General features: G+C 34.5%; 2 protein-coding genes across 2 annotated transcripts; one reads left to right on the top strand and one right to left on the bottom strand.

Annotated features, from left to right (window-relative positions):
• The first annotated feature begins 498 nt into the window (after positions 1-498).
• LOC129309198 (myosin-6-like) lies at positions 499-17592 on the top strand. Its single transcript, XM_054950627.1, is given in 42 exon segments — positions 499-888; positions 1905-2033; positions 3333-3476; positions 3875-4020; positions 4395-4551; positions 4781-4839; positions 4949-5108; positions 5774-5923; positions 5999-6135; positions 6225-6371; positions 6496-6597; positions 7082-7139; positions 7258-7359; positions 8493-8530; positions 8705-8831; positions 8916-9086; positions 9168-9299; positions 9386-9495; positions 9603-9663; positions 9967-10123; positions 10126-10143; positions 10279-10484; positions 10882-11001; positions 11787-11885; positions 12255-12486; positions 12489-12559; positions 12651-12690; positions 13025-13124; positions 13215-13329; positions 13416-13436; positions 13584-13655; positions 13760-13933; positions 14383-14523; positions 15094-15264; positions 15405-15530; positions 15657-15727; positions 15826-15925; positions 16076-16132; positions 16297-16353; positions 16618-16698; positions 16794-16873; positions 16972-17592. Coding segments are annotated over 42 exon segments (4557 nt in total). The 5' UTR covers positions 499-885; the 3' UTR covers positions 17087-17592.
• Positions 17593-19240: 1648 nt separating this feature from the next.
• Positions 19241-21160, bottom strand: LOC129307827 (alpha-1,6-mannosyl-glycoprotein 2-beta-N-acetylglucosaminyltransferase). The gene has a single exon (XM_054948744.1). It carries the CDS (start codon positions 20673-20675, stop codon positions 19386-19388), a length of 1290 nt encoding a protein of 429 aa, XP_054804719.1. The 5' UTR covers positions 20676-21160; the 3' UTR covers positions 19241-19385.
• Between the last annotated feature and the right edge of the window lie 2398 nt (positions 21161-23558).

Raw genomic sequence — 23558 nt, 5'->3', positions numbered from 1 at the left:
CAAACACAGTTTTTATAAGCTAAATTCCTCATCAATAAGTTTTACACGAGCTGTTGATAAGAACATGTTTACTGTTTACTGTTTACCCAAGCTAGCTTTAAACAATTAAAATTATTGAAAAGATTATAAAAAAATTAACTGTGTGTATGTGTAATCATTAAATTTATCTAGACGACACTCCTGTAACTAAATCACATTCTTCTCTTGGGGGAAAAAAACTTAAGCGTGGAATATCTTGACAAGCACACCCTATTTAGTATATACCAAAAAACTTAAACCAAAACTAGCATCAATGGTCGGTAAATAATCACCAATAATAACACGGCAGTGGCGATGGATGTAAATATGATTGAAAACAATGGCAAACTACGAAGGTCGTGGCCAGCGTAAGTGCCTATCTTGTTAACGCATTACGTAATAGGGAAACACAAAGTGCAAGAAAGGGGAGAGAGAGAGAGAGAGAGAGAGAGAGAGGGAGAGCGCGCGCGCGCAAGCGAAACAGAGCGGGCGAGAGGGAGGAACTGAAGGAAAAAGAAAGAGAAAATAAGGGGAGATAATTGCAGAGGAGGGGTTAGGTTCTATATTCTTCTCGTTAAAGCCCCACCATTATGAAGCCTCTTCTGCAACAACGCTTTCCCGGGGTGACATTTTCCGCTTCTTCATGATCACCATATAAAGACGACACTGGGAGAGGAATGAGGAATCGGGAATCAATTTTGGTGTCTCGGGTGTGGAGATTGGATATTCTTAATTATGTGCTTGATATTAAATCAATTGATAGAATACATTGTCTTTTCCCACGTTGGGTGGTAGTTTCTGTCAATGGAATCTCGGTTTGAGCAGCTGATCGTCGAATTCGTTTGGGTGATCAACATTTAATTAACGATGGTATCTATTGCCAAACCTTTAGTGCGTTAATTCATTTTATATTTCGTTTTTACGAGTTTAGAATTTTTAGCTCATGGGAGCAATGTGCATGTCTGGTAACATTGTTCTCTTCTCTAGTTAGTTTGGAATGAGGGTAAATTCTTAGCTTAGAGAAGATAGGAACGTGTGTGTGTAATTTTACCATAAGTTTGTGGCCTATTTTACGATTTTCAGGGTAAAGGTTTTTTCTGAAAAATGCTTTGGTCATTAGGATACTCATCTCATGTATAAACTCAGTTTTTTACGTTGTAATCATCTTGGTGAAGATTTTATTTGTATATACAGCAATATTTGTGAGAGTGAAAACTGATATAATCTTGAAACCATGCCTTTTATCATGAAGGTCTTCATTTTCTGTGAAATTGTGACAGTAAAATGGTTCCTGTTTGATACAGCTTCTATAAACTCTTGCGAAGTTAGTTTTTGCATCTGAATATTATGGAGAACTGGAAATATTTTGCACCTCATGTTGGATACTTATGACATGACTGAAAATATATTTTCCAATAAAATAGTATTGTTTTTAATGTGTTTTGTTGTCGGACTATACAAATCCTGCTCAATATGATTGGTTTGTACTCCATTCTGGTTTCTCTGCGGTGGCTGGCCATTTCACTCAACAAAATTGAAGTGAACGTAGTTGAGCTACTAAAACTGCCTAAGTGTACTTCATCTGGATTAGCATGGAACGTATTTTTACCCATTTTGAGCTGACAAAATGCATATAAGCGAATGGATTCTCGTTTGCTTATGGATGATAATTTTTGACTTTAACTGATTTTAAAGGGTTTTAACTCTGACATGTGCTTCTTAATAACTATTAGTCTTTGCTTGTAATGTGGAAAGAAAAGTTTCACCGGCTGGCTTTCATGCATGCAACTAATTGTAACTTTGTTCTTTTCACTTGTGCTAATGTCAACTTAAAACACGGCTCTATTCTGATGATAGAGGCACTGGTGATTGTTTTGGATGTACAGGTTACGACAATCAATTTCAGAGTTGGAACTCAAGTTTTTGTCGAGGACCCTGAGGTAGCTTGGATAGATGGAGAAATTGTGGAAACTAACGGCGAGGAGATCAAAGTTATGTGTACATCAGACAAGACGGTGAGTCTTCTGAAATTCATTTTTATCCACTCCCTTAGAACTGAGCACATGCACAAAGACGCTATCTTTTTCATTATATACACACAAAAGGAACACACAAGATGTGGTAGATTTCTTTCCTTTCTTCCTCTGTTAATCTTTGTGGCCCGTAAGTTTAATGCCCAAAGTTATATGAGTGCTTGTAATAATAATTGTTTTAACTGTTTTTGATGAATTATTGAGAATGTGACTGATAAGGGACTTACTACTCCATAAGTAGCTGTCGAAATTGAGTCTTGAAGATGGCAAAAAAATGTTAGGAGAGCTTCGTTCAGACTGAAATTTGACCTGACTCGTATCCATATTAATTAATAGTAGATACTAGATGGTTTGTCACAAAAGAAAACAATTATTGGTAATGTCGAGTTCATTTCGTTTTCATTTGTTGTTCTCACTGAAGAGTAAGTTTTATAAACAATAGAGAAAGAAAAAAGAACGAGTATAGGATTGGATATTTTTACACAAGAATATCTAGGGGGGAAAAGAAAAAGAATAAACATAAACATAAGTGGAAAATACCATTATAGGAATCCCTCAAATTTATCTGGAAAACCATCAAGTAAGTTCCTGTAGAGAGATCATTCCTTTTTATTTTATGCGTGGTATAGATTTGTTAAATATGTACATCATATTCTTAAACATTGTCAATTTATTTTATTTTATACGTGGTAGAATTAATTATATAATTATATGAAACTAATATATAATTTGATGTGTGTGTGTGTGTGAATGTCCATTCAACTGCCAACGGACTAGTAATTAGTAAATCATGAATTGTCTTTTATACATTTAATAATCGGTTTGATTATTAAATATTTAAAGATACTAAAATTTTGAATTTGTTACTTGTTAAGCCTTGATGAGGAAGGATTGATAATATGAAAAATGACTAATAGGATGAATTTAAATATGGATTGTCGAATACCACAACTGTTTTCAGCCATGGTGATGCTTTTCAATTATATTCGTTAGATCAATGACATTTTCAAATTAAAATATAAGAGCAATATATCATTCAGGTTTTGGGTATTTGGTTATCACTTGTGGGGAAATTTTGCAGTTATGAGGCTCTCCATACGGAATTGTTTAGTTCAAATCCTGTCTGTCTGTCAACTGTTAGTTTATTTTCGCGAGCTAAATAATTAATGTACAATTAATTCCTCTTATTTTTTGCCTTTTGTGTTTACTGTTTATCATATTCTTATCGAATAAATGTACTGTAGTTGAAAAACCAAAGCAAGCATTATATGTTTTCTGTAGGTTGTGGTCAAAACATCCAATGTCCATCCCAAGGATCCTGAGTTCCCTCCTTCTGGTGTAGATGATATGACAAGGCTGGCATATCTGCATGAGCCAGGGGTTCTCCAGAATTTGCAATGTCGATATAACACCAATGAAATATATGTAAGCATTGACATGATAACCTCACCTTTGTTTTCTGCTCTGAGCCCCTCCCCCCTATGGGGCGAATGAAAATGAGCTATATACAGTAGCTAGTTAGATGTTACACGGGAAGAAACTCCTTGTATGTAACAACAAAATATTTATAACCTATAGGGGGACTTCGATGAATAATAAGGCAACTACACGGCTCCAACCTTCATGCTTGCTATTCATTCATTTTTCTGTCTGCACTGGATGCTGCCTTTTATTGTTCTATTGCCATTTTCCGTGTGTGGACTAGAATATTGCATCTTTGCTCTTCAATTATACAAGAATTAGGTTTGCATTCCATCATCTTTCTTTATTGCCCACTGGACTGACTATCTTTGGAAATGAAGTTGACTCCCTGGCCTTTCCAGACATACACAGGAAATATATTGATTGCTGTGAACCCTTTTCAAAGATTACCTCAACTCTATGGCCGCGATGTGATGGAAAAGTATAAAGGATCAGCGATTGGTGAACTGAGCCCACATCCGTTTGCAATTGCTGATTCTGCATATAGGTATCTATTCTGTGAGTTTTTAGCGTTTTGGCTTCTTAGGTATCAGTATGATCAAGATGATTGTAGGTACAGCTAAATCAATAATGCATGAGAAAATGAAAATAGTGAAAATGCCAATTTGAAAACTTAAATGCTAATGATAATTATTGTTTTTCTTTACAATCATCTAAAACAGTGGAACTATTATCAGCCTTTTGCCCTCATCAACATTTTATGCGTCAGGTTAAAATTGTTTCTGAGCTATTGGCAATTTTGAGACCATGAGTAATTTGGACAACTTTGTTTTCATCGCCTTTGTTATTTTCATTATCTACAACTTTGCTAGTCCCCAGAATTCCTTGAAAATGAAACTTGGGGAAACAATGCATTTGCAGGATGATGTTAAATGAAGGAACAAGCCAATCAATTTTAGTCAGTGGAGAAAGTGGAGCTGGCAAAACAGAGAGCACAAAGATGCTTATGCATTATCTTGCCTATATGGGCGGGAGAAAGGAATCTGAGGGACGATCTGTGGAGCAGCAAGTTCTAGAGGTAACAAACAAAAAATTGTCCCCACCCTGCTTACTGGGTGAACCTATATATCTATATATAATATAAAAACTTTAACAAGCCACAGTGTGGCTTACTTCTCAAATTCTGTACAACACGGGATCCACACTGGTTGAAAAAAAGGGGGGAGGCAATTAAGTATTCTTCTTTTTGATAAAGCACTCTGATTCTTATGTTCTGAATTGGGACCTTTTGTTTATTTACTTCACAGTCCAATCCTGTTTTAGAAGCATTCGGCAATGCAAAGACTGTTAGAAACAATAATTCAAGGTATTAACTCAGCTGTCGAGAAAGGTCCTCTTTGTTCCTATCTCTGCAATTCTTATGCTCATTTGATTGGTTTAAACTCTGACCTGAGTTGAGCATAGCGCTATTTCAGTCGATTTGGGAAGTTTGTGGAGCTACAGTTTGATCAAAGGGGGAGAATTTCAGGAGCTGCTATTAGAACTTATTTGCTGGAACGATCCCGCGTCTGTCAAGTTTCAGACCCTGAGAGAAACTACCATTGTTTTTATATGATTTGTGCTGCACCAGAAGAGGTGAAATATTCTTTTTGGATAAGAAATTATTGCATACAGAAATTAAGCCTGCTTCTTTTTGAAGCATTCTTCTTTAATGTTTAGTGTTCTAATTTTCTGAATCTTTTATGACAAATATATGCTAGTCACTGGGTATAAAATAAAATAGCCTGATTAGATTTTAATTTATCATTTTATTCCATCGCATATAAGTTAATCTGATACAGACGTGGGACTACAGAATACGATAAAATGCAGGTAAACTTAATAATGCATTTCTAGAAGCCATGAGAAGCTGTATATTTGAGCTTCTGCAGTGTACGATATCTGAAACAAAAACCTTGCCCGACTGCCTTCATATTCGCTTGTTTTTAATCTCTTCCTGAGGCCATATTTCTCAAATGCAAGGCTTAAAAAATGGTCCACAGGCTAGGCTTGATGATATATGAGCTAGACCTGAGAAACATATTGTGGTATGAGGTAGTGCTTATTGCAACACAAAGTTTCATGGAATAGTTACCAAATGTTCAATAAGAGTTCAAAACTTCAGAATGAGCTTAAGACTAATAATAATGTTGTCCGGAAGTGGTTTTGACTTTTGAGTTTGCTTTGCTGGCTGGATCTTCTTTTAGTTACCTGATTTAATGAGTGCTGAATGTGAACTTGTACCCTTTTTATTTATCTAGGATATTAAAAGGTACAAATTGGAAAATCCAAGAACATATCATTACCTAAACCAATCCAATTTCTTTGAGTTGGATGGATTGGATGAATCCAAGGAGTACCTTGCAACTAGGAGAGCTATGGAGGTTGTGGGTATCACTTCTGATGAGCAGGTATCCTTCAGTACAGTGTCTATGGATGATTTTGTTATTTGTTTCTTCACAGGTTTTTGTCACACGTATTTTTAGGATGCTATATTCCGAATAGTAGCTGCAATACTTCATTTAGGAAACATTGAATTTGCGAAGGGGGACGAGCCGGATTCCTCTGAACCAAAGGATGATCAATCTCGTTTTCACCTGAAAACTACAGCTGAACTTTTGAAGTAAGTGATTTCCCCCTTCATCTTAGCATTTCTACAGAATTGAAATTTACGTTTATAACAGCTGTAGTTTACTTATTTCTTAATGCTAGGTGCGACGAGAAGTCACTTGAGGACTCCTTGTGCAAACGTGTTATGGTAACACGTGGTGAGGCCATAACAAAATGGCTTGATCCAAATTTGGCAGCTCTCAGTAGAGATTCATTGGCCAAAATAGTTTACTCAAAGCTGTTTGACTGGTAACTGTTTGTGGAGTTAATGAACCTGTAAATGTGTTTCTATTTTATTTAAAGTTCTTATGAAGGTTAAATTGGGTACATATGAGTTTTTGTAGTTTAATCAACATAAATACTATTGGTCCAGGATTGTGAAAAAGATTAATAACTCTATCGGTCAGGATCCAAATTCGAAGAACTTAATTGGGGTTCTGGATATATATGGATTTGAGAGTTTCAAGACAAACAGGTGCTTAACCGGTACGCTTTTGTCTTTGTTTTTCACAGGAATAATTTTTTGCTGAGAATTTTTGAAATGGTTTCTACGGATGAGGTGGCACGCTTAATTAAATAAATTCGTAGTCTTGCAAATTTGAATTTTAATACAAAAGTTGTAACTTTTCTACTCTTTGATGCATCAGTTGATGGACATCCTTGACCTGAGACGCATCTGTTTTCATTTTGACTTTCTTTTGTACTGTTCATGTACATATCCTTTATAGGGATGCAAGGACCAAATTGCTCTGCTGGGGTAAATAATTTTTGGTGATGGATTGTTCTCATAAGGCTTCCTTAATTTTGATCTCCTCCTCCTAATTTTCTGTTGACTTCTAATGCAGAATGGTTTTGTTGTGATATTTGTGATTAATCAATATCTTTTGGCTTAATTTTTCTTGCGTGACCATGTTCCTAAGTTTTCCAGCTTTTTATGTCATATAATGGGTCCTGTGCAGTTTTGAGCAATTCTGTATCAACCTGACAAATGAGAAATTACAGCAACATTTCAACCAGGTTTCATTTTATACATTTTCTCTATTTGGTACTCATCATCTATTAAATTACTTTTACTGACTTGTGTTGTCACATTCTTTTTCTCTTTTCTGGTACAAATCAATATTTCATTTCACAGCATGTCTTCAAAATGGAGCAAGAGGAATATACAAAGGAAGAGATTAACTGGAGCTATATAGAGTTCATTGATAATCAGGATGTTCTTGATCTCATCGAGAAGGTAGGTGATTTATCCTAAAGTCCACTTTTCACTCTAGACGAATTATTCAAGTTTGCCTTGTAATTCCTTGTATCAAATGATGCTTAATAGTGATCCCTAGAATCAGTTACTTTCACCATAGAAAAAAAAAAGATTTATCTGGTCATCTGAGATCTTATGGAGAATATTATTCATTGGAAATTTAAAGTTCGAGTACCATGATGATCAAAAAATCTATTTAAAGATGTGGTGAACCAAGGATCCCCTCAAAGAGGTACCTATATTTAGAACTTGACCATACTTCGAACAGGATTGATAAGAAAACACCTGTAGGCAATAAAAAAAATTCTACTTAAACCACGATGTGGCATAGACGAAATCTACCACCCAGGCGAAATTGTTCTTTTCCTATTCTTTTTTGTTTTAATTAAGGAAATGGGACTTGCTTATATTTGAGTCCATCTGGGGCAGCCAGTATTTAATTCATGTGTGCAAGTTCCGTAAATATCTATTAACGTATATTTATATTGATATTCAGCTACGACTGGGATGCATCGCATACTCTGTTCAATTGACAGATCTTATGGGAAATATAGCTGAGTGATGGTGCCTAGATATCATGGACCTTATCCTGTGAAATTGATTCATTTCATCTTTTGAATAATATCATGTGGCTCAACTTTGACTTCAACACTCGAAATCTTACTCTTACGCTTACCTTGTGCATTTTGGCACTTAACTATTTACGTATAAGCCGTTTTTGTCCATTTAACTCAATTTGTCTGATCCCTTGTTCACTATTTGAGACATGGCGTATCACAATTTAACAATTTGACCCAGCAGGAATTTTCAGTCAACATTTAATGCAATCTTAATAACTGCGAATGAGAAAAATCTGCGTAAGGATCTGCTCATAAAAGATTTTTGTTTGACGAGAAATCCAACAAACGTGTCTCTACTTGGATTTAGATAGTAGTGTAGTAGAAGTACTGACTTTTGACTTCATAAATTGGGCTTTACATTATTTACTTCTTGTGGAAGGAAACTGAACAGCTGCACTAGTTTGCTTATACTTTTAGTTTCCATTCTATGCATAAAGTAGAGTGTCATTTTCTTATATTTTGTTTTTCTAAACTATACTTTCATAAATACAGAAACCTGGCGGCATCGTTGCTCTTCTTGATGAGGCTTGGTATGTATTATATGATAAAATGGCGCCATTGCTTCCTTTCTTGACATTTCTGATAGACATCTGCATTCTGATGGTTCATTTGTAATTACATTTTTTACCTTCATGTTATATACAATTAGATCTGCTTATGCATATACTTTGAGAGTGTAAAACTGATCTGCTGATTTGTTGCAGTATGTTTCCAAGATCAACACATGAAACATTCGCGGAAAAGTTATATCAAACTTTTAAAGACAATAAACGCTTCAGCAAACCAAAGTTGTCTCGTACTGATTTCACCATCTGCCACTATGCTGGTGATGTACGTGAAGTATATTTTGGTTTAAGTAATTTTTTCACCTTAAACGACAAAAGCTAAAAGTAAATGCCAAACTCTTAATTGCAGGTTACTTATCAGACTGATTTGTTCCTAGACAAGAACAAAGACTACGTTGTTCCAGAGTTTGAGGCACTACTCGGCGCTTCAAAGTGCTCCTTTGCTTCAGGGTTGTTTCCACCTCAACCTGAGGAAACTTCCAAATCATCAAAGTTCTCCTCAATAGCCACCCAGTTTAAGGTATGCTTTCTTTTTCAGTGTATGCTCGCAGTTGATCTGATTTCTGTTATATTATTTTCATTCTTGATTCATTTTATGCAGCAACAACTACAATCTTTGCTTGAAACTCTGAATGCTACTGAGCCACATTACATTCGTTGCATAAAGCCAAATAATCTTCTCAAACCAAGGATATTTGAGAACACTAATGTGTTACAGCAGCTTCAATGTGGGGTAAGTTGATGCTATTTTGTTCATATTTTCTGTATGTCGTGAATATCCTTCTCAATTGATTAGGATTTTGTGAGTGTTATCTTTAGGGAGTAATGGAGGCAATTCGGATAAGTTGTGCTGGATACCCGACTAGAAAGCAATTTGATGAGTTTGTTAAGCGGTTTGCAGTTCTGGCACCTGATGCTCTTAAAGGATGGTATTTATATCTCCTTTCCTGTTTTGCTGTTGTTCTTCTTCAATTTCTGTAGATATATGCAACCTTCAACTATTTGAATCAGATTAACAATGACCATATATTTCCAGCTGTGATGAGAGGACTGCTTGCGTGAAGCTGCTAGGTAAAGTAAATCTTGAAGATTATCAGGTACCTACTGATCCCTGCTGATATTTGCATTTAAAGCCGGTAATAGTTTTTACTTTTTCCTTAGCATGGGATGGTTGGAATTACCGATATTTTCCGTTTTCTTTTTGAAGCATTTTGACTTGTTAAGAAAATGATTTGTGAGTTATATTTTCATGTAAATTTTGCTTGAGTGGTTATCCTTTGACAAAGGGGAAGCATTAAGTTTTTCAGCTTGCTACTGATAGAGTTTAGTGCTATTATATTCATAATCTGCTGTGGTTTCTAGAGGCAAGAAAACATTCTTGCTGAAACTTCTTGTTGCAGGTGGGCAAGACTAAAGTGTTTCTGAGAGCAGGACAGATGGCAAAACTAGATGCATGTCGTGCTGAGGTCTTGGGACGATCTGCAACCACTATTCAGTGTAAAGTCCGCTCATTTTTTGGTCACAAAAAATATGTTCTGTTGCGGTTGTCTGCCATACAATACAAACGATCTGTAGAGGTATTTACATGAATTTTTTCTTGCCGTTTGTTGATTTTTTCTATGTTATGAATGGGAAACTGATTTGACATCTTTGGCTAATTTCAAGGATTTCTGAAATCTTTCTCTTTTTCATGTCCTGTAAAATTAATGTAGGAGAACTTGCTCGCTGTCTGTGCGAGAAAATGAGGAGGGAAGCTGCTGCTTTAAAAATTCAAAAGAATGGTCGCATGTATATTGCTAGATCATCTTATAAAACTTTGCGTGCCTCAGCCGTTTCCATTCAAACTGGCATGCGATGCATGGCTGCTAGAGATGAGCTCCAATGCAGAAGGCGAACGGAAGCTACAATTGTCATCCAAGTAGGACATAATTTTGTTAACAACAGTGAACTAGAGTCATGCCTGATATGTTAGAGTGCTTTATTTCTTGTTTCTATCAAAATTTCAGCATCAAATTGGATAAGCGAGTTGAAATTGGAGGAGTTAGTTTAAATCTGCCATGATTGAATGCTAATATGTGTCTGATATGGCATTTTTAAAATTCGTTCTGCCTTTAGCAAGGGATGCCAACTGGAAAAGTCTTCCGTTTGCACTTCCTTTTAGTGGAGCATGTTTCTGTTCAAAAAAGACAGAAGAAGGCTCAGGAACTGGAAGTGCTTGGCAGTTGTTGATCTTTCCATATTTATACTATATAACGTTTAATTAATTGTTTATTTAACATTAAATGCTTGAACTAATGTGAGTTGATGTTTATCAGAGCCACTGCCGAGGTTATGTAGCCTACATTCAACTCCTGAGGCTAAGGGAAGCAGCAATCATTATCCAGTGTGCCTCGAGGGGACAAATGGCCCGTAAAGAACATCGGAAACTTCAAATGGTGATTCCCTTCTTTTTCTCCCGTGTTTGTTTCTTCATAATTCTTCCAATATAACAAATTGGTGATTTTTTTAATTATAGACAAGCTAAATTTCCTTTTTGTCTGAAGGGCAAGTTTTTTGTTGGGCTTCTCCTAATTGATGAAGTACGAGAAGTGTTTAATTCTAATATTTAAATTAGTTGATGATATAATTTTAATTTGGAAGATAAAGGTTTTCTTTTTTGGGTCAACTTTTGGAATATGCAGTTTATTTATTAGTATATTGGAATTTTAAACCTAGTAGTTTGATATCGTGATATCTTACTGTTGGTAGGCTTAATATTATAATTAAGATTTCTTGGAGTTTCGAGCTTAGGTTGCCTGTTCTTGTTGAATTAAGGTTGTTTCAGTTGTCTGCCCAAGATATGGCATCTATCTTGGGGCATTTGGCCTTTTAACATTTAATTTAAATAAAATTATTTAAAAAAAATTGTTCCTTTGTTCCTGTTCACTTTCTATATAATTCAAATCTTTTAGTGACAATAGTAATTCTCCTGATTGCTTTTCCATGCAATGCACTAATACTTGCAAACGGATGTAATATTGAGAGAGCTGTTCCTTTTACATTTTTTTTTCTCCTATCAAATCATGAAACCTGCAAAGCCTACAGTTTTTTTTTTTAACTAATTTAAATTTAATCCTCTTATATTTTGGCCCAAGAATTCCATTCTTTCAAGAAGCTATACTGTAACTATTTGCTTAATTGTTCACATATTTGAAAAGGTTTGAAATTTAATTATTTGCAGGCTGCTAGGGAAACCGGTGCTCTCAAAGCTGCCAAAGAAAATCTTGAAAAGGAAGTTGAAGAATTAAATTCTTGTCTACAAATGGAGAAGAAGATGGTGGTAATTTACTTATTTTCAGTTTATCAAAACGTGGAAGTGTTGCGGTTAACTTTCTCTGATGAATGCCCTTCTAAGAGGATGTTGTCTTCTTCTCTTTACTTTTATTCTTTCTACTTAATTCTTCATTCGTCAAAAAGGGGAAAAAAAAAACTTTTTCAATTGTTTTCTGTGGAGTCTGGTCACTTTTATATTCATTAAAGTTCCCTGTCAATGTCTGTAATTGCCAGGCAACTTCATTCTACACAAATATTGTTCCACTCGGCAGAAAAGCCTCACAACTTAAATACAGAACTTGTTTTTGTTTTGAGTGTACGTTTTTCACTATCAAACTATTATTGTACGTTGCTATTAATTTATCTACGAATGCAGGCTGATGTTGAACAGGAAAACGCAAAATTGAAATCTGCCTTGGAAGAGACTAAGGAGGAAAAGGCAAAATTGAAATCTGCCTTGGAAGAGACTAAGGAGGAAAATTCAAAATTGCAATCTGCTTTGGAAGAGATTAAGGCGGAAAATGCAAAATTGCAAACTTCCCTGGAAGAGACTAAGGCATTGCACTTTCAGGAGGGCCAGAGACCAAAAGTTTGGGTGAACCAAATTCTAATACGGACGAATGTACTGTTGTTGATACTGATTTTATCAAGAAGTTAACAGCAGAAAACGACCATCTCAAGGTATGAGCACATATTATGTTTTGAAGTTTGTGTTTCTGGACTAGCTATATTTTGCCTATATCCTTCCTTATTGTGGTCTCTGGCTTTGCAGGCATTGGTTAAGTCATTGGAAAAGAAAGTTAATGACACCAGTAGGAAATCTGTAGAAAGTGACAGCAAGTTTATTCAAGACCAAGATACTAACCAAGATACCAAGTCACTATCCATTCAGGAAGATGATCCAGCAAGCAAAGCAGCTGATATCTTCTGGCATACATGAATTTCCAGTTGGTGACAATGAATTGAGCAATAATCTTGCTGCAGAGAATGAACATCTCAAGGTATGCGTACAAAAAAGTCCGAAATATGTTCTCTTCAATAAATTCTCTATCAAAAAAAAATGAAATATTTTTTCTGAACATATATTTTTCTCATATCCTAAACTAGTTTTTACTCTGGCTTTGCAGACACTGGTTAATTCATTAGAAAAGAAAATTGATGAAACTAAAAGACTTAGTGAAGAACGCTTGAAGCAAGCGTCAGAAGCTGAAACTAAAGTAATTGAGTTGAAGATGGCTATGCAGAGGTTCTTATAGTGGCTTCTATTTCTGTAAGACTATAAAAATTTCACGTTTGATATTCTTTTGGTTTAATATTTTGCTTATGTCTATCACAGGCTTGAAGAAAAACTCTCTGATATAGAAACAGAGGATCAAATTTTGAGGCAGCAGGCTCTACTGAGTTCATCTTCTAGGAGAATGTCAGGGCATTTATCCTTTTCTAAATCTCAGGTAAAAAAAAAAAAAAGGTTGGAAATCACGTCACATCTCTGCAATGTAGATTATATTGACATCTTTTTCTTCTCTTACTATTGCAGCCTTCAGAGAACGATCAAGATGTAAGTGAGGATATTTTGATCTGAAAGCTCTTTTTTTTTCCCTTAAAATTATATTTTACCTACCTTCACACCAAGAAAAAACAAATCATCTGCTCGTCCTTGTAATATAGTTTTTAAAGGAAAGCCTATTTTCTATGGGATGCACAGAGTACTCCGAGAAAAAAATTTGGTACAGAGGCGGATAAAGAGTTGAGGAAATCTCAAGTTGAAAGACAACAAGTATGCTCATTGTTGCTTTCGTTTAATGATTCAGTTCAAAAGATTGATGTCACTTTTCGTGAGAATCAGTACTGATGAAGTACTTTTTGCTTCCCTTGGAGTAGGAGACTGTAGATGCTCTTCTGAAATGTGTGGCAGAAGCAGACCTTGGGTTCAGCGAAGGGAAACCAGTTGCAGCTTATACCATTTACAAGTGTTTGCTGCACTGGAGATCTTTTGAAGCAGAAAAGACAAGTGTATTTGATCATCTTATTCAGATGGTTGGTTCTGCTATAGAGGTAATTAATATACCAGATCCGGTTTATGGTTTGTTAACAGTTATTTAGCAAGTCTTTCTTTCCCTCTCTCGCCAGGGAGGGGGGGGGTTAATAAACTTGATAATGCAAAATTTTCTTAAAATTGACTGATATTTTATACCAACACGGTGACTTTGTAGTTCTATCTGCGAAAACTTCTTTTGCGATTTTGCTGTGTGCTTCTTTCAAAATATTCTCATATTTTCAAGATATTTAGATCTCTATCTTATCATATTATTGAAGTTCAAAGACGGTGATTCCTATGGCAGTGTAGGAACCTTTACATTAAAGAAGTGAATTAAACTATGCTATGCTCTAATCTTTTCTCTGAATGATAAGAAGAAATATTGAAAAAGAATGGGAAACTTTCAATTATAGAGATACATTTCTCTTTAACTTCTTAAAATGAGTCGCATTTGATATTTTTGCAGGATCAGGACAATAGTGATCACATGGCTTATTGGTTATCCAATACATTTGCATTGTTTTTTCTTCTTCAGCAAAGTCTCAGACCACCTTCAGCACAGAAACCTCCACCCCCTGCAACATCTTTTTTTGGAAGGATTTCCCAAGTATGAAGATTTATATTTATTTATAAATATCTAATTTAAAGCTTGTTGCACGTGACATGAGCTGCAAGTAAACTGAGTCATACTTGATACATCACATCACTATTTGATCTCCATATACAATTATTTGGTTGCTAAATATTTACCTCGTTATTGTGTTTACAAGAATGTGTAAAGTTTTCCAGAATATATGATTTATAATTATAGGTTTTGTGGTACACATTTTTCCTTATCATCAACATTATTCTAATCTGACCACTCTCTTTGGAAGCTCTTCATCTGCCTATCAACTAATATTGGCTACTCTTTTTATAGACTATTTTTTGACTGTTGGCTTTACATCAATTATGGAGTCAGTTACTAAGTTGGCTTGCATTTTATCATGCTTTATATCATAGATAGATTAAACAATCCGCAATACAATGCTGGTTCTCACGGTTTTATTTATCTTACCATCATTAAAAATGTTGATATGCATATTCCTGTCTTAATTTTTTATTAGCAGGTTGTTTATAATAATAATAATAATAATAATAATACCAAACTCAAAATTTGTCCAATGTTGTTTCTCAGAGTTTTCGTTCATCAACTGCTGGTACTGCACTTGATAACATTCGCCAAGTCGATGCTAAGTACCCAGCTCTGCTTTTCAAACAGCAACTTACAGCATACGTGGAAAAAATTCATGGAATTGTTCGAGAGAATTTGAAGAAGGACTTATCGCCTCTGCTTACTTGCATTCAGGTATGGGGGTTCTTTAGTTTGTCATCACATGTAATGATCTTATAGGTTGTGTTTTTCAATGTGTGTGCTGTACGAGACAATTTTATTTTAGTTGACTAAATGTAAATGTCAAGTTGCTTATTCCAAGCATGTCAATCCAGGCACCTAAAACATCAGAGCAAAGCATATCAGATGAACAGTCAAATGATAATAGCACCCCAGCGGGTTCTTGGCAGAATATTATTGATTGCCTTAACAAATTTCTCAATACGATGAAAGAAAAACATGTACGTAAAAATTTAGCAGTTCATCGGCTATGGGTCCCTTGCCTTGCCTATCCCTTTTGTTGTTGTGGAGCAAACTGTTTTTTCGGGTCAACTTGTAGGGCAAACTGACTTGTACATTTTTTTCAGTTGCCTCCTGTTCTAGTTCAGAAGATATTGAATCAGGTTTTCCAGTACATCAATGTGCAACTCTTTAATAGGTAATGTATCTTTTCTCCTTTGATCAAATTAATGGTAATGCTATGATATTATATGTATTTCGGTTTGACATGTGAGTTGTGCATTCTTGGTTCTCTAGCCTCCTTTCAAATAAAGAATATTGCACATTTACCAATGGAAAATTTCTAAAAGTGGGGTTGGAGGAACTAGAAAAATGGTGTGGTGAAGCCACAGAAGAGGTACACTCACTTAATATTGCTATTGAGAACATAATGAATACTCTTGAGTTTTAGAAGTTCCATCCTCCTCTTTTTATGCAAATTCATGCCGTTCAAAATTTTTGAATGATAATTTTATTTCTTTTTGGTTCATAATGACTTCTGTGTCAGTATGCTGCTTCATGTTGGGATGAACTCAAACATGTGAGGCAAGCAGTTGGATTCTTGGTATGTGCTTATACTTGGCCTTAAAACTCTTTCGTTTTATATTATCTAGCAACCTGCCCATCTTTGATCTTCCAGTTTCATTCGCTAATATCAGCCTCTTATCTATTAATTAATGATTTCACTTTCTCTTCCTGATTTAATTTTGAATGCAATGTTTCTCCCAGGCTAAAAATGAGAAGACCACAATATCCTATGATGATCTCACTAACGATATCTGTCCGGTAAGTGTGTTTATCTGATCTGAGTAAATGATAGCATGGGTGTATTGAAATATGGTTCTTTTTTCTGGGGGGAAAAAAAAATAGAAAGGTCAAAAGAACACAAGAACTCTGGAAAGTTGCGCATGCTAAAACATGGATTTGGCAATTGGATTGACATCCAGAAAACACCAGTCATTGCTCTTGAAGGAGAATACACAACCATTATCATACTGAACATTATTATATGCTTATGCGAACTCTCTCACCTCTATCTGTTGAATTCAGATCCTGAGTGTTCATCAGCTTTACAAAATTTGTTTACTTTACGGGGATGGTAGTGACAGTGAACAATGCGTATCGACAGACGTAAGTGATAGAAGACGATAAAGATAGACATACTCATTTTCCCCAGTCGTAGTGTTATCTGGATACTAGTTATGGTAACACAACTCCTTACGCAGGTCACTACTAGGTTGAAACTTCTAATGACAGATGATGCAAATGACGACAGCGACTCCTTCGTGTTGGACGATAATTCAAGGTCAACCTCACTCATCTGCTCGTATTCTAGGCAGTCCAAAGATGATCTATTATTGCCATGAAGAATAAAATTGACACGTCTTTGTTTTCCATCTGCAGTATCCCATACTCAGTTGATGAGATTTCAAATTCCTTCCAAGGAAACAACTCATTAAAAGTACAAGCGCCAGCAGAACTACTTAAGAATTCAGCCTTCCAATTTTTACAAGATTGATGCCCCGATTTCAGTCCTCCTCTAATGCAGCTTACCGTTCGAGATTCAAAACCTCTTTCCCGGTCAGACACCAAGCTGTAAATCCATCCACCTTATCTTTCCTCTAAATTTTTTCTCTGTACCTTCTGTTGCCCTCGCTGTAAGATATTTTCTCAGTTAGTATTGTATAGCATGCTAGGCTGTTTCCGTAGTTAAAAGTGCGGGATAGGTATCATGCTGCCAGTTTACTTCTTATGTTTCTTGCATTCCTTGCATTTTTTGATGGGCACTGAGGTACATTTCTTTGTAGGGTTTAGTGGTTTTTTTTTTTTTTTTTAGGTGGGGGGTGGTTGAGAGCTAACATGTATGATAGGAGGATTTGATCTCGTAGATTGTTGTTCGGCCACGAATTGGCCACCGTTGTAAGAGCATTGCCCTTTGTAATGTTGTAGAAATATCACAATCTGCTTCAATTGTATTGGTCTTTGAGACTCTAGGTCAAATCAATAAAATATCACAATTTTTCTTCATGTTATTGATCTATCAAGGACTATTTTGTTCGACAACCTAATTGTTGTGTTCATGAATTATTGCCTCAAAATTTCACGTCCCTTGACACATAGCCACACCTTAATCAGGGGGTAAAAACACATGCAATTAATTCTTTTTCCAAATTTTCTATTAATGTACATTCCATTGCATTACCTAATTGTTGTGTTCATGAATTCTTGCCTCAAAATTTCACGTCCCTTGACACATAGCCACACCTTAATCAGGGGGTAAAAACACATGCTATTAATTCTTTTTCCAAATTTTCTATTAATGCACATTCCATTGCATTACCTTTTGCAATGAAATAGTTATTCTCGAAAATTATTGCGATATGTAAACTATTCATTCAAGAACATTTTCTTTTTCACAATAAATCATTTTCAGCTTCAATTATAGTGAATTGAATTTTCTCATTATATTGGCTGCGTAAACTACGACGATACCATGCCTTGTTGATATGGAGTACTTTAGTTAAGACCATGAAGATTGAGCTGTAGATAATTTCAACATCCCAGTCATTAACCATATGCAATGATGCACCATGGCGACACAAATTTATATACATTCTTTCATTTGATTATTCTACGAACTTAGAAAGTGCCTTCATCTCAACATAAGCTTTATTACCCCTCTTATGTTAAGTTTGGTGCCTCAATCAAAATTTAGACTAATAATTCTCATTGCCAACAGTCAGTCCATTTAAGAAAAATAACACCCGGAAATTTTCCATTTAGTCATTGTCAATTTGATAATATGCAAGCTTCACCTACAAATTTGCTCACTTGTCCAATAACAGAAGGGAAAAAAAATCATAACTAGAATCAAAAAGGACCACATCCAACAGTAGCAGATTGATTGTGCCTCAAGCATACTGTTATTTAAATGATGCAACATTTGACAGGCTCTTAAAAACAAATCTCTTCATCAAACCAAATTGCATCTCTCTTTCAAATTTACATGTGATAATCTACCCATTTTAGGTAAGGAATAAAAGCATAGTTCAGTCTTCCACCCACTCCCTATTCTATATATTGCTGACTTAGACCACCGAAATTCATTTGATACCGTACAGAATGAGCTGGTCCATTTTTCACATAGCAAAATATGTTCCATTGGTGCACAAAGAATATAGCTCAGTTCATCCAGTAGCTGAATAAAGACATTAAAGGAAAAATAGAAACATATAGAAAGCCAGCACAGGCCGAGTCCAAAATGCATACGATTATCTACGGCCTTCTATTACTATAATGAAAAACTAATTTCTTACTTTCTTCAAGAAGCTTAACAGTTGGCATGCATTTAACATTAAAAAGCTACAGGAATCAACTTCGTCATATGATCAAAAGCAAAGTATAATTTTTCACTCAATGCCATTAGTTTACAGCAAACACATTATTTAGAGACGAGACATAAAGCAACACAAGACAACAATGTTACTAGTATTAAACTAATGCAATGAATCACATTTGGGAAAACATACATAAGAAAAGTCACATGAGATGAAGACTTTTCCTATATGGGGTGAAACAACATGAATATTTTTCAGAGTTTTCACAGTCGCAATCAAATGAGAACTGCAAAATCAAATATACTAGCTAAGTAATTGTAGATAATAATGCCATGTGTAAAACTCATCTAGTTCTGTCTCAAAACGTGTAAAATTCACACAGTATGATATGGCATTTGACTTAATAGAACAGAGAGAAAATAAGAAAGAAAGAAACAAGAAGTAGCCAGAAAGTCAATTCTTACAAAGTGGAAGCAATGCCTATGCCTCTATGGAGTGATACATGTGAGCAAAATTCAAACATAAGTGGCGGTCTCTGTTATCCCCCCAGCCTCCCCAACCCTTAAATCCAGCATTATACCCGGGCTGATTTTTATACACCTGCACTTCCCAATCTGATCCAATGTTAGGAACCTTGTCGTGCTCCTCTTTTTGAATGTTCACCACGCCATTGTCAATACAGACTTTGTTCTCCCCTTGACCCTGATGCAAACCACATTTCCCAAAGTGAACTGCACTAGTTCTTGGACCTCGTAGTGTGTAAACAGGGCTTCCAAATGAGGGATAAACAGTAGCCCACATTGTGATATCCCAGTTGTAGTCATCGAAGAAACAAAATTCTCTAGCCTTCATGTGTATTTTCCTCCAAACAGTTCTATTGAAGGAGTAGCCCACATTTCCCATTCGTTCCGCAATCAAACTTTCCCCTCCTTCTCCTCTTGAGTTCACATCAGAAGGTGCTAAATTTGCAGCATAGCAATCAGAACATTTTTTAGACTTGAGTGAGATTAGCATCTGTATATTGCGATATGCATTTGGAAAGATGAAGTGGTCCTCTTCAATGAAAAGAATGTGACCAGAATGCTTCCTTGTCTCCTTCAATCCATCCCATATCGTGTTCATCATCCACCACCAATGATGCTTCAACGAAACAATCTTTGGTGAGCGATGGTTGCCATACTGATCGGGATTTCCTACGCAGTGTTTTTCACTGGCATCATCCTTATCCTTACAGTCAGAAGGCGAGACTCCAGGAAAACTATTAGAAAACAAATGAGGTGAGTATGGAGCAAATATCTGTTTGACTTGGCAAAATCTGATTCCATCAATGACCTTGTTCATATTCTCAAAGTACCCATCATGACTAACAATTAGTAAGGTCTCATTGATCCCTTCCACCTTTGCAAGGCTGTCAACAACTACTTGGAGATATTGAGACCGGTTATGAACATATAGAACGATAATTATATGATCATTGGCCAGAGTTGGATATATATCCAGGTTTTTTGGAGGCAACTGGTTTCTCTTTTCCAGCTCTAAGGACAAGTCATTCTGTTGGGGGAGCTGAAAGTTGTATAACTGTCTAGACTTCCAGGCAGCAGATGCTTTGCTATCATCAGCTTCATTTATAGGAAGGGTTGCAGTGGTTGATCTTGAATTGGATCCAAGAACAAATTGCAGTAGTATAACCCCAGATAACGTAATGAATACAACGTATAATAGACGGCGCAAAGCCACATCTCTAGGATGGGGTTTTTTGCTTGCAGCCATAGACTAACTATACAGAAACGATAGAAAGGGTTTAAAGAGACCCACAATCTCAACCAAACATTTATTGCTTCATTAAAGTGATAATAATAGAAACAGCTGTCTCAAATTAGGCAAAAATCCATCACTAAATATCCTTAAGGAGTTAAATTGAACAAGAGGGAAGCTAAGCACCCTAAATCTAAGATGGCCCGGATATTTGAGATTGAAGCAGACAAACCAACAACTAGTCGAAGCCCACACATATGATTTGCTCCTTCAAGAAGAGACAGACGCAGAAATCAAGTTTCTTGAAGTGAAACCTGCAAAACCTTCGTGGGGAGTTAAAAGGATAAAGAAGGCGATAAAATCAAGCAAGAGGGAAATTGAAGACAGAGGAATAGTGGCGAATAGAGACGTAAGGAAAAATCAAACATGATGAGATTGCCAGGTTCCCATCGAAGTGCCGGCAATTTCCAGGAAGACCGTAGTCAGTCACTGCAATGAAAAATACGTTTGACTGACTGAAATTAAAAGTAGCATCGAATCCTTATTTTGGACATTTTCTTCGGCCTGAATTTTTTTTTAAGAAAATTATTTATTGATTTAAAGGGAAAATTAAAAAACTTAAACTACAATTTCTTCCATTTTAATCAGTATATGTAACGACGTATTAGGAAAAATCTTGAAATATCTACCCACATATATTGTAGAATTAGAGTTACCAAATACTTAAAACATACTATTTGGTTGCTGGCTAAAAACTTTTTGTTTAAGAAATGTATAATTTTTCCGCAGAAAAAAAAAAAGGTGAGATATGAAGTCTAGTTCTTCTAAAAATAACAAGTTAACAACTCCTCATTTATTTGGCTTGTAGTGTGTTATATATTTACATGAACATTAGGTTACGATAATATGTATACATATATACATATATTAATATTGGGCTAGTATTGGGCCATGCTTCGTATGTGCCTTACATTTTTTTTTTTGGCAAAACTAACAAATTAATTGAAGGGAATTTTTTTGTTGCCTGCATATTTTTTTTTTGAAAACAATCATACTTAAAATAATATTAGATACTAAATCTAGACATTAGAGTTAATAATTCAAGTCATGTTCAATGAACTGACTTAAATAAGCTTGAAAAAACTTTAGAATCAAACTTAATAAAATAATAAATTTTTTATATTCGAACCTATTCAGGCAAATCCTAATTAAGTTTGAGCTTAATTTAATACTGAATAAAAAATTATATATTTTTTAAAATAAAATATAATAAATATTAATTAATTTTTTAAGTTTTAGATCGTTTTTATATTAAGATATCATATATTTGAGTGCATTAGTATAAATATTAAAAAGTTAATATTTATATTACCATATTTTTAATATTTTTAATATCTTAAGATAATATTTAAAATATGTTTTAGCATTGATTTTTATATTACGAGCCACATATTTTTTAGAAAGTATTACATTTAAGTCTAACAGAAGAAAGTTTATTACCCAAAAGGTCTTATAAATTTTACAAATACTTTCAATCTCAAATCTTGTACATTAACGATTAGGCAATGGTTATTTACAATTTATTATTATAAGTTGTCATTTTTTTTACAAATTATAAATGATTATTGTCCAGTTGTTAATGCACAAAATTTGAGACTTTGAAAGTATTTTGAAAAATCTGTGAGACTTTTTAGTAATAAATTTCTTCCTCGAGGACTTGAATATAATTTTTTTTTTAAATGAGTCTCATGCATTGTTTAAGTTTAAAGTGTTTAAAATCAATCCAAACCGACATGAATCAATTAAAATTAAAATTTAATTTAGTTTTTCTTTTGAAAAATTTGATTGATTTGATTTGGTTCAAATTTTTGTTTCTTGAAACTTAAATCAAATTGATTCAAGTCTTATTATGTTTATTTTATATTTTTTTTAAATTTATCCATTTTTTCTCTTTCCTAAATGTGGTTGTATATAAATGATGGTTAAAAATATGTTATAATTAGTTAAGCATTGTCTATAATTTAAATGATATTTTTTAAAGATACTTGTCTATAATTAGTTAAATATTGTCTACAATTAGAAAAAAATGCAATTATATATATTTCACAATAAATAATTATTGTATTAGTTTTTTTTGGGAAATTAGACTAACTAACTTTTTTCTACAAAAATTAATGCTCAAATGTCATCATAAATTTATATTAAATACACTTTGATCAAATAGTGCCGAAATTAAAATTATATAATTTAAAAAATGTCTGTAGTTTCATTAGTTTTTAATAATTAATGATTTGAAGGTGTTCGTATATGATCACTTTGCTATTACTTATTTTCATGCTATTAAAATATTTAGAGGAACTAAAAATTATATAAACTATCAAGTGACTATATAAATGCACTCTATAAGAAAAAAATGATACTCATACTAGGTGTAAGTTATAAAAAAGAGAGGAAGAGAATCAAATAAATGTGTTGAAGCTTGATTCAAACTTTAACCAACCTGAACCAAACCAACCAAGTTGATTTTCTCAAACCAATTAAGTCTCAATTATAAGCAATTTGATTGGTTTAGTTCAATCTAGTTTTTACCCAAAACCAAATTAAACGAGCTTGTGAACACCCTCAGTTTAAGAATTAAAAAATATATTGTATATTCTTTATAAAATAACAATAATTAATTTTAAAATAAAAAATATAATTAAATTAAATTTCAGAATAAAAAATGCAGGTATTGAGGATGCCTAAGATCTTAATGAATTTGGGTCGGGTTTAGCCATACGAGTTTTTTAGGAAGTTTGTGCCTGTTCAGATTGAACCTGAATAAGCCTAGCTGGCCCAAATTATTGGCTTTAGGTAGGCACATCTCCTAGTGAGAATTTGAATTTTAATTCATCATAT

This window comes from Prosopis cineraria, unplaced genomic scaffold, assembly GCF_029017545.1.
Source record: "Prosopis cineraria cultivar Desert tree isolate PC_DT_omini unplaced genomic scaffold, ASM2901754v1 PC4, whole genome shotgun sequence".
NCBI classification, from domain to species: Eukaryota; Viridiplantae; Streptophyta; class Magnoliopsida; order Fabales; family Fabaceae; genus Prosopis; species Prosopis cineraria.
This window is presented reverse-complemented; position numbering and strand designations above follow the sequence as displayed.